The 12,208-nt window shown below is 48.7% G+C and overlaps 1 protein-coding gene across 1 annotated transcript in view; it reads right to left on the reverse strand.

Annotated features, from left to right (window-relative positions):
- Window positions 1-12,208, reverse strand: part of LOC111975824 (nuclear factor 1 A-type-like) — a 159,985-nt gene that overhangs the window by 61,349 nt on the left and 86,428 nt on the right. Inside the window, 1 exon segment of the mRNA XM_024004433.2 lies at window positions 1,594-1,656. Within this exon segment, the coding sequence (XP_023860201.1) occupies window positions 1,594-1,656 (63 nt within the window).

A 12,208-nucleotide genomic window follows, 5' to 3' on the forward strand; every position in this document is an offset into this window, starting at 1 on the left:
CTATAGGGAGACAGGGGCGGGAGAGGACGGGCAGCGCTTTATATCCAACAAGATAATCACTCCCAGCTGTGTCCACTGAGAGACAGCGAGAGGGGGCTGACGCAAGAGAGTTAGAGACAGGGCAGAAGAGGAGAAGGGGGAAAGAGAGAGAGAAATAAGAGAAAACGAGGATGGAGGACGAGCCAGAGGTTCGCTTTCCATAAAGAAGCTGGGAGACCAACCTACCCTCCGACAGGCGAAGAGACCAAAAAAAAAAACTCACGCTCAACAGCGTGGGAGGGTAGAAAAAGGTTGAGGCCCAAGTTCAACTGAGTTAGCGAGAGAAAACGTGTCCCTACCAAACAACGACAAGTCAGAGAAAACTTTTGACATATCACACAGTGCTTTCTGTTGCAATACAAAATGTGCTCTGCCGGTTTGTGTGTATTATTCTCTCTCCCCGAGGAGCGGAGGAGAGAGGGAGAGGGGGGGAATAAACAAGCTCCTCATCTGTCTGTCTGTGTTAATTGCTATAAAAAGTCCCAAACACAAACACAGGGCGGGTCGGTGTCACGCGCAAATAGGTCCCTCTCCCTATACTAAGTACCACTCCCAGCTATCTGGGGAGTGGGAAAGACATTTGTTATAAGGCAACGGGGTGTTGCAGGGACAGTCTTAAGATATGGTCATGTTATAAAAGCAACACTAGACACGTATGAGAGAGATGGTCGACCCTCCCGTAGGTCCGAAACACACACACCCCTCCCTCCCCAAACACACACTCTCCTCATGGCTACGTAATGGCCTCTCGTCTCGTCTTGGCTTTAAGGTGCTAGATGTTCACACGGGGTGTGAGTGTGTTGTAAATCGCCAGCTCCGAGCAGCCCGGGAGAATAGGGCTGGCTGGGCCACAACCACACTGCTTAGCGAAGGCAAAACATATGTCCGTGTGTGTGTCTGTGTGGTTGCGGCGGGCGGCGGGCGGGGGAAAGGGGGTGAAAAAATAAATCGACTCTTTCTCCCCGACAGCGTCCAGACAATTTTTGGCACGGATAATAAAAAAATTCCAACCGGCAGAAAGTACGGTAGTTTAAAATCGTACAGGAAGGTTAAGTGAACGTGAATAGAAGTGTACTTGTTTGGAACGGACCTGTGACTTTCAAAAAGGCATCCTTCCCATTTGAGACTTAAAATAAGAAAAATGTCACATTGCCCGTTTGCAKCTTTCAGTCAACAGAAAAATATGAAGACTTCCTTCCTCCCTTCAAGTGAACACTGCTCTGACGTGATTGGACACCGTAGGTCAAAGCAAGGACTCTACACGCCACACGGCTTCGCGCAAGCCAGTCGTGTTGAGATCAGTGATCACTTCAAGGAAGGAAGTATTTTCAAAGTACTGGCTCGGCGGGCACTGGTTGGTGGTGTAATTTTACAGAAGGGCAGGAGTAGGAATGAAGACAGGTGAACTTATACACACACCTGTGTACTGGTCATTTTAGTAGCACGATTGCAGAAAAATCACTTAATAAATCAAATGTGCTAGGATAGTACTAGTACACTACAGTAGTACTACAGTAGTTCTATAGTAGTACGATGTTGTCATTAGACTCTTACCGTTCTCAGGCTGGTCCTTGATATCAGACTCACTCTGCTGGTTGGGACTGTCTGACTGGCCATCTAGAGGGAGAGAGAGAGAGAGAGAGAGATATACTGTAAGGGACTGGAGCAAGGGTCTCACTACTTAACTTTCATAAAAGCCAAAATGGTACATTTTTAGTCGACAAGGAGATGCCATGGATATATACAAGGTAAGACAAGACTGCGAAACACGCAGAGTCCATAAAAAGACGCGGATGGGGTAAGATTCTTTGGTCACCATACTCAATGAACACATAGGTCTCAATGCATTTGTCACCATAGTACTGTAACTGTGCATGTGAGTGCGGTCGGGGGATTGCCTACAGTCAGAGGGTTAACCCAACCCGCCGGGTGTGCTCTGTGTGAGTGTGTGAGTGAGTGTGTGAATGAGTGTGCTCAGGTGAAACCCTAGCCCCGTGTCTCAAGCTCTGCGATCGATGCGGGCGGGTGTCCCCCCCCCCCCCCCCCCGGCCTACGCATCGACTGCACACTGGCACAGCCTGAGCCACACTGTAGGAGACTGCAACTGTAGCTATAGACAGACTGACTGACAGACACAGGCCATGGGCTAAAGCTACTGTAGACTACTGGCTAGTCTGGTCTAGTGTGGTGGGTCGATGCCCCTCCTCCGCGGTGACATTGACTCTGCCTTCGTCTCATAGTACTCTACTGTACTATCCAGCGTGTCAGCGTCTTTACTGTACTGACAGTGCACTACGCTGTCTGTGGGTGTTGTGTGGAAAGGTGTGGTGGTGTGGGGTGTCGGAATGTTTTTCTGGGGCTTAGACTGACATGTTTTCAGATGTGGTGTAGGTCAGAGGTGGMGAAGGAGTTGAGGAATTTGTGGTTGGGAAAGGAAAGGGGGGAATAAGGCTTTTGGAGAGAATGCCCAGTGCGAGGATGTCACACTGTTGGCAAACACTCACTTATGGAAATTGGTCTGGCTGGAGAAACACTAAGAAGCCGATGCCTGCCGCAACAACTCCATCCACGGCTCATAAAACAGGGAAAACCCATACATTTTACGGGCAATTTATCTGCCCCGGCGCAAGAACGTCTAACAGCGTCATTAGCGGTGACAGCGACGATGAGGAAAGTGACGTGTAAAAAGCYCTGCTCTTGGTGCCGAAGAAGTTCGCTCCTTATGTTTCGCCTCCCCTTTTAATGTTTTTTTTTTTTACTGCTGCCAAAATGGCAGAGGAACATAACCTCTGGATGATTTAGCTGCTGCTGGGCTGTATCGATCCGACGGGCTGCAGATAAAATTGTTGGGAGTGGGAGAAATATTACCCATCTCCACTCTGGGAGTCGGGACTGAAGAGAGCCAAGCAGAGAGACAGAGAGCTATGACTCAAGGCCTGCTAGGCTGATAGGACGACGTGCCTGGTATTGCTGCTACACAGGCTGGAAGGCTGATTCACTGAAACTAGTTTGCTTGTGTTCTACTGAAATAGGTACAAGAGGTTTGCCAGAGTAGTGAAATAGATGCAAGAGGAGGTACTTGTCTTAACAACGCCGAGATAAAAATCGAACCAGGACCATGTTTTTTTGGCATAGAGTTTTATTTTCTCCCCCCCACCCAAAATGTTTTTCTGCTCTGTTGCTGGAGAGAGAAATCAGGCTGAGTTCGTTTTACACCAAATGTTTATCTCTAAAAACAAAGATTTTTTCAGAGGCAAGTGTTACCAGACAAGCTGATTGACCCCTTTGATCTGTCGGGGAGAGTGCAAAAGGTCCATTTCCCGAGGCAGCCAACGTCGCGGGGGAAACAACAAAAAAACGTTCCGAACATACGTGACTGGAACGTCAAGAGGGGTAACGGGCAAAGAAAGGCGGCAAAAACGGCGAAGGGAGGACAGAAAGTCAAAAGTGTTGCTTGAAATACTAAAACAAAACAAAAAAGGAGAAAGGTTTTTGGCTGGTGGTTTCCCTCCACTCGCAAGACAAAGTAAACAATTTAGAGGGAACTTGTTTGCATTCTGCTCAGCGTTTGTGGTCTGCATCAACAGCTTAAAACAAAGGCAATCTGGAGGCCCGCGGAACAAAACGTCCCCCCAGCAACCGAACAGAGGCGGCTGAAAGCGGGGTGGGGTGGGGGTGGTTCGCCGGGGGCATAAGGCTAGTGGCTGGGTGCTGCTGGGTGTGGGTGGGGGAGGCACTTTCACACAGTCCACAGCCCCCCCACCCTAGTCTACCCCGACGCTCTCACGCGCCTTTCCCCCTCGCTAATTAAATATGCAAATGAGGCGTGAGACCCAGACTGTGTCTCACATCTGCATTTACCCCCTGTTGAGGGCCCTCAGAGCTGGGAGAAAGGGAGGACGAAAAATCTGGCCGGTTAAAACAAAACAGGAAAACACAACTAACACAACAACGCCCCCCCCCCCCGCACATAAAAGACCATTCAGCAGCCTCTATACGAAAGTCCGTTAACAAGTCGCTCTTATCTTTTCTCTCCCCTCGCCTGAAGGAAAGGAGAGAAAGGACTAGAGCCAGGTGTCTGGGTATAGGGCTCTGACCATTCCACCCTTCACTACTACGTCTAAGGGCCTGAAAGGGGGTGGACTGGATGGGGGGGGACCGGTGGGTCGAAAGTAAAGACAAGCGCAAAGACCCCCCTCCCTCCCCAGACCTCCTTCCAGTCCAGCAGAGGACACTACAGCCACCATAGATCAACGGTTGGATAGAGGAGCGTTCATTATGGTTAACCGTTATGAATCATGCACTGTCCATGGAATTTATCAGCCCTACTGGAGCATTAATACATTGCGCAGGATTAGTGTCACAGCTCCTTCTACGACGGGCCAATAACTTTCATACGAAATTAACGGTCGAGCTGTGTGAGGCTCTATTTTCACCATAGCAACCGACGGTTTTACAACGGAGTCATGGAGAGAGAGAGAGCGGAGGAGAGAGAGAGAGAGAGAGAGGAGAGAGAGAGAGAGAGAGAGAGAGAGAGAGGAGAGAGAGAGAGAGAGAGAGAGAGAGAGAGAAGAGAGAGAGAGAGAGAGAGAGGAGAGAGAGAGAGAGAGAAGGAGAGAGAGAGAGAGAGAGAGAAGAGAGAGAGAGAGAGAGAGAGAGAGAGAGAGGAGAGAGAGAGAGAGAGAGAGAGAAGAGAGAGAGAGAGAGAGAGAGAGAGAGAGAGAGAGAGAGAGGAGAGAGAGAGAGAGAGAGAGAGAGAGAGAGAGGAAAGCCTGGGTGTGTTCATTAGTGCACACTGTAGCAAAATGTTTTGTAACAGAAAACAAGCATTTCTGATTGGACACTTTCAGGTTGTCCATCCGTGTTTCAGTCCGTTTGCTACCTAATGAATACGACCTAGGGTCTAACTGTGGGTGCATACCGTTGGTTCTCTATATGGTCTTTAACACGACCTGGCTAGACCAGTAACACTCTTAACCACCGAGCTGGTAAACTTTTACGAGCAGGCCCTCGTCTATTAAACGGACCAATGGGAGAGAGTAGATTACAGTAGAGTACGGTATACTACTACTAGAGTGGGAGTATATAGTGGTGTCTCGGGCCAGAAAGAGAGATGAGGAGAGCTGGGGGAATGTGTGTGTGTGGAATGTCTTGATGGCTGGTAGTTGAATTAGTGAACAAGTTGACACACTAATTAGATCGTTAGGGGACGGCCTCGCGGCTGCATGTGTGCTGACTGGTCTACTGATGCAACTCCTTGCCTCAGACACACACAATCCCAGGTCATCCCTATGTCTCGTCCCTCCCTCTCCACTCTAGCCTCTTTCGGTCCGCGCTCTCCCCGTCTTCTTCCAGATTTGTCTCTTTCCCTCGCTCCTTCGTCCTCTGTTCTACCCTCTCTTTTTCCTCCCTCCATCCCACAGTTCTCTCCCTCTCTTCAGTCTCCCCCTCGTTCGCTCGCAGTCTCCAGTCTCTCTTTCTTACCATCTCCCCCTCTGAGCCCTGGCTGAGAGGGGGACACCGCCTGGCCCGCTCCGCCCGCCCCCAGCGGCCGCTTCATTATGCATGCGCCAAACCCTCTGTACCTCTCCCGGGTCCCTCTCCCTCCCGCCGGTCCGCTTTCCCACCAAGTGCTCGTGCTGTAATCCAATTGTGTGTTAAAACCCTGCTTTCTAAAGGCCCTTTTACACACTGAGCCCAGGAACACGCATGCCAATAAAAGAGGAGGCAGAAACTTCATTTAGAAATACAAACGGCCCTTTCTGTCCGCCATCAATGGAAGGTGAAGCCACAGGGATTGGCTTATTGTTTTCACAAGTATCGTCTCCTCTCGTCTCACTCCCCGAGCTTTTTTTTCGCTTTTTTTCTCCACCCCCTCTCGCCGAGTTGAGCGTCAAGCCCGGGCTTTGTTGAACGATTGTGGCGGATTCGCCAAAACCTTCGGATTTAATTTGCCATTCCTGTAAACCTCTCGTCCTCCATCCCTCCCTCCCCTCTCCATCTCCCTGACACCCTCCCTTCCTCTGAATGAAATGGTACATGACCGGAGAGCCATTCCAGAACAATCCACCACCGGGACACTTGATGTGGGTTTTGTTATATCAACTGTAACACTGGTCCCAATCAACATGGAGATTAGTCGTGGGAAGTTCCAAGCAGCTACAGTACGTAAAAACGTAAGCGGCCATTTTCGATCGTTCCTCTGAAATCGGTCCCTATAGGGTTAAAACTGAAGGCACGCTGAGGTCCTTTCAGTGCACCGTGTCAGCACACACTCATATCTAGCCTGCGCCAGGGCAAAGTAGAAACAGGAGAGAGCATATAGGGAGAGCCTGCCCTAGTGAGTTTGTTTCTGTCTGCGTTCCCTGTGTCCAGTGTTTGGCTAACCTCGACCTTCATCCAGGCTCCCTACGTCACTCCATATTTAATAAGCTCAGTGTTTACATAGAACCTTTCTGCTCCTCATCTACAGCACGGCCTCAATCCCACTCCTGTGCGTGTGTGCGATTGCTAGCGTGTGTTTGATTGTACTGTATGTGTTACGTGTGTATATGTGTGCGTTCTGCTGGTGGGTGTGTGCGCGTTATTCTTTGGGGCTGAGGAAGAGGGGACAAAAGAGTATAAAAGAGTACGGTGGCTGTGTTTACAGATCCCGTCTGTCCTTTCAATCTAGACAGCCGGGCGTTTGAGAGTGAGCGTGTGTGTGGAAATAAAAACACTGACCACCTTGGAGGAGGAGACGGAGTGCGGAAGAGGAACAAGGGCATAAAGGGTTCTGTTTTCCTGTCGGCCTGAAAACCGGCCCCGAAAAAAACAAAAAACGGTTGTTCAGTAGGGCCCAAAAAAATAAAAATAAAAAGGAGCTTTCTAATTGGACAAGTTCCAGGAGAACCTTCCCGTTTCTAAAGGTTTCGAAACGTCTCTTGCCCATTGAACATAGCCCAGGCATCAAGAGCCAATGTTTGGTCTGTCAATACTGTACATACTGTACAAGACATAATAATGCCGTAGTAGTATGGTAGTAGTGCCGTAACGCCCCTTCCAAACCACTAAAGAACACACTCCACTGTGTGTTACTGAGTGTGTGAAGGGCTGGTGAATTCTGTTTTGTGTTTTGTGTGTGTGTGTGTGTGTGTGTGGTGTGTGGTGGTGTGTGTGTGTGTGTGTGTTGTGTGTGTGTGTGGTTGTTGTGTGTGTGTGGTGTGTGTGTGTGTGTGTGTGTGGTGTGTTTGTGCGCAAGGTTTGGACATAGGCATTAGGGAACGTCTCCAGTTGTCCTCTGTCTATTCTATTTGTTGCCTTTCCAAAAGTGAAGGAAGGTGTGTGGTAGGTTCAGGTCGTTCACTGTATGGTCCCGGTTGCTGCTGCAGCCCTGGTGAAACCGTAAGCACTCTGTGCTGCCTCTTCTCCAGTCTGCCTCCATTTCCAGCCTGTCTTCACCTCAACAACTCTCCTTCGTCATCATCTATTATTCCACCTCTCTCTTCACCCACCTCTACACTCTCCACATTCATCTATACTTCCATCTACCCGATCCATCTCTACCTCTCCACATTCATCTCTACTTCCATCTACCGATCCATCCCTACATTCATCTATACTTCCATCTACCCGATCCATCTCTACATTCATCTATACTTCCATCTACCCGATCCATCCCTACATTCATCTATACTTCCATCTACCCGATCCATCTCAACCTCTCTACATTCATCTATACTTCCATCTACTCGATCCATCCCTACAATTCATACATATATCATCTACCCGATCCATCTCTACCTCTCTACATTCATCTATACTTCCATCTACCCGATCCATCCCTACATTCATTCTATACTTCCATCTACCCGATCCATCTCTACCTCTCTACATTCATCTATACTTCCATCTACCCGATCCATCCCTACATTCATCTATACTGCCATCTACCCGATCCATCTCTACCTCTCTACATTCATCTATACTTCCATCTACCCAATCCATCTCCACATTCATCTCTACTTCCATTACACCGATCCATCTCTACCTCTCTACATTCATCTCTACTTCCATCTACCCGCATACCACCTCTACACATCTCTCTCTCCATCTACCGATCCATCTCTACCTCATCCACATTTATCTCACTTCCATCTACCCGATCCATCTCTACCTCTCCACATTCATCTCTACTTCCATCTACCCGATCCATCTCTACCTCTCCACATTCATCTCTACTTCCATCTACCCGATCCATCTCTACCTCTCCCACCATTCACTCTCACTTCCATCTACCCGATCCATCCCTACATTATCTATCTTTCATCTACCCGATCCATCTCTACCTCTCTACATCATCTATACTTCCATTACCCGATCCATCTCTACCTCACCTCCTCATAGGTGCTTCAGTGTTCTGGGTCTGCCCTCCTGGACACTGGCTTACAAAGGCCCCGTACAGGGCTCATTGGGGGAAGGGAACAATGCAGTGAAGGAGGTAAAGAGAAGGGGAGAGGGAGAGTGGAAGAGGCAGAGAGCGTAGCAGAAAAGAGGAGAGCGCTCCCTCCTAGCTGGCTCACTAGACCTCCCTGCTGCTCCAGAGGAAAACTGTGGGAAAAGTTCAAAACTCTGTGCCCCGTAGGCTGGGCTATGTGGAATGAAGAAGGGAGAGAGAGGGAAGATAGAGGGAGAAGAGAGAGAGGACCTTGCTCACTCACTCCCTCCTTCCCTCCTCTCCTCTGCTGTTTATTCTGCCGTCGTTTCTAGGAAGAGGGGTGGAAAAAGAAGGGGGGAGGCCCGAGGAGGAGAGACCAGTTCTTGGCCTTTTCCCAGCAAGGCACAAAAAATAAAAAAACAGCAGTTCCAATCCCAGCATTCTCTTAGGGGTCTGGTGAAACATCACACCTGGGGCCGCTTTCAATTTACCTCTCTCTCGTGTTCTAATCTTCTCTCTCCTGTCTCTCTCCCTCTCTCTCTCTAATAGCAGGACTGTGAGAGAGAAAAGTCGAAGCTGTCATGGATCGATGTGCTCTGCGATCCTCCCTAGCCCTGATGGGGAGAAATAGAAAGATTGAGGAAGGGTCAACTGTGCATGAGAGCCAAGTGTGTGGTGTGTGTGTGTGTGTGTGTGTGTGTGTGTTGTGTGTGTGTGTGTGTGTGTGTGTGTGTGTGTGTGTGTGTGTGTGTGTGTGTGTGTGTGTGCGTTTTACATTGCTAGGAGGACTGGTGGGTGAGAATATAAGATAATAATGAAGCAGACACAAATAAAGCATTCTTAAAAAAGGTCGAGATATCGTTCGCTTTGAACAAACAAGCTAATGGCATGTGGTTAAATAAAGGTGAAATAAAACAAATAAAAAGAATGCACTGTGTACTGCTCTTTTCTTTAAATCGCACCCCCACCCCCCCCACCACAAGTTGCCCAGTGATCATAGTGATGGAAAAAGCGTTCAGTAAACCCCCCACCCCCCTCGCTCAAAAACACTTCCTGTCTTTGTCTGACTCTATACACACACACTCGCTCTCGCTATGGTAACAACTAACCACTGGAGAAAGCTCAGGATAGGTACAATAGAGGCTGCTTACAGCCCTACTTTCTACTGACAAATTGGCTCTGCGCCCTCGACAAAAGTAGTGCACCGCGTTGGGAATAGGGTGCCATTTGGGACGCGGAAAATACTGTACACATTCTCCCTCAAATACTGTACACATTCTCCCTGATAGGTTCCAACGGCGTAGCTATCGTGAGCAGGAGAACGTTGAAAAACACTGGAGATTTCACAGGCTCCTCTTGCTTGTCTGTCTCCCAAATGGCACCCTGTCCCCTAAATAGTGCACTACTTGTGGCCAAGCCCTTGTGTTCCGGGGAAGAGGAGAGGAGGAGAACTCAGACATCTTGAACTTCTCGTCATGTCATCTTTTCTACCCGGCAGCAGCCTGGGACAGCAGGAGTTGTCGTCGGTCAGAGGTTGTACAGTATTGAATCAAAACAAAGTGTTGTCAGTTTGATTGTCATTTGCCAGAGATCTAATCTTGGTGAGTACTGGGGAGGTCTGCCCCTCGGTGACACGGGAAGAAAGCCGGGAGAGAAAGTGTGTGTGTCTGTGAGCTGTAATTCACTGTTGTCCCAGGGCCCAGCTGACAGGCTCCAGCTGCAGTGTCGAGGTACTGTGTGTGTGTGTGTGTGTGTGTGTGTGTGGTGTGTGTGTGTGTGTGTGTGTGTGTGTGTGTGTGGTGTGTGTGTGTGTGTGTGTGTGTGTGTGTGTGTGTGATGTGTGTGTTGTTGGGGTGTGTGTGGTGGTGGTTGTGATGTGTGGTGTGCTGTAAAACAGGCAGCGTAGCGGCCGTCAGTGCCAAGTTAGAGCCCCCCCATTCCACCTCCGCCATTTTACAACTGCAGGGAACGACGTGCTGTCTGAGACCAGGAAGTGTCAGTCACCGCCTCTCTGCTCTCCTACTGAGGAGGTCATGGAAAACATGGTTGAGAGGGAGCAGCGGATCTCTCTCTCTCTCGCTCCGAGTCCATACCCACTCTCGTCTCTCGCTCTTGAATTTCCCACCCAAAAATGTCCATTCTCCGCACTGAGAAGAAAAWAAAGATGGAGAGAAATTGAGGAGGGGTGTTGGGGTCTGAGGGGGGTACAAGACGGGAAATGATCACGCCACCTCAGGCCCCGTCCTCCCCCGCGGTGATCTAATCGAATTTACTCCTTGAAACAAACGGGTGACTTTGCACATAAACAAGTCACTCTGGGCCAGATGAGTCAATACATGGGACCTGGGAAAATAAACAGGAACCGGGGTGGGRGCACCTTTTGTCTCTTGCGCGGGGTGGTCGGGAGGGGAATGAGGAGCGACTGTACCGCCACCCTGGCAGGAACAACCGACACAAAACCAGAGCTCGCCTTGTGGGAAGGGAAGCCTCGACTTGGCTTCTCTCATCCCCTCCTCTTTCTCGCTCTCTGAAACAGTGGGAGTAGAACATCTCCATGCTCGTGCAGCACAAGCAGAAAAATACAAAAATGACAGGGTGAACTGCTTTGGCAGCCAACTTTTGCACTGCCGCCTCCTCRGCCTCCCCTCCCTCTCCATTTTCTCTCTCTCTGTTACGCTAGTGCTCTCTCTCTCTCATAGAGAGAGTCCCTGGCTAGAGCTCCTGTCTGGAGCAGACTAGGGGAGGGAGGTTGGTGCCAGGGTTGAAGAACTGGGTGAGTGACGATCTGCACCGCTCCACGGCAAACCCAGCCCAGCCGCTATCCTCTACTCAGCCCGCTAGGCTTTTCCCAGCATACAGTGGGGCTTTCACACATGGCCCGCAGCGAGGAGGGAAGGGAAACCCCCAGTCACTGCACACAACATGCCCAGCCTGGCCACTCCTGCTGGGTCTTCCCCCTGCCTACACACTGCCCAACTACAGTCACTAGAGCCAGGTTTACCCACCCAAAACTACTGGGCTCTGCCTGACTAACACACACACAGACGCGCGCACTCACACACCTCATTAAACARAGCTCTATGCAACAAATACTACCTGAAAATGCCAATAAATATTATCAGATCGGGGGATATGTTTTGTGATATTATTGTTACAAAATAAAACAATTTCAGTTAGACTGCCTCTTGAGAAGAATTTGTGATAAAACATTTTTTGTTTCATATTTGAAATTTAAATAGCCTACCATGTCACATATCAATGACTTAACTTTATTATGAAATGTGCATTGTAAAACAATATATTCCTTATTGATTTTACAGACACTTTTTTTATTTCCCTTTTAATGAAATGATATGATATATGGTATGATTTCAAAAGGCTGTCAGTCAATATCGAGCCACGATTCATTTTCTTCTGCAGTTCATTTCAGAGAAGTCATAAATTACCAATATTTACATATGGTACCTCGACTCTCCAACTCTATGCATTTCAATACACATATATACACCCTTCTTAGAAAATGTGTGTGTGCATTTTTATATATATATAAATAATGCAAATATTGCAATACCAATAAATCTACAATACACTATACTGCATTTTACACAGACAAGTACAAAATATTACTTTTGTTCACTATTGACCATAATGCACTATTTAGCATGATTATCGGAACGTAATTAATGCTCGCTAACGGATTCGCTACAACGGAGGAATTTGAGAGAAAACTTGAGGGTGTCAGATAAAGAAAAC

The sequence above is a fragment of the Salvelinus sp. IW2-2015 genome, linkage group LG16, assembly GCF_002910315.2.
Source record: "Salvelinus sp. IW2-2015 linkage group LG16, ASM291031v2, whole genome shotgun sequence".
Taxonomy (NCBI): domain Eukaryota; kingdom Metazoa; phylum Chordata; class Actinopteri; order Salmoniformes; family Salmonidae; genus Salvelinus; species Salvelinus sp. IW2-2015.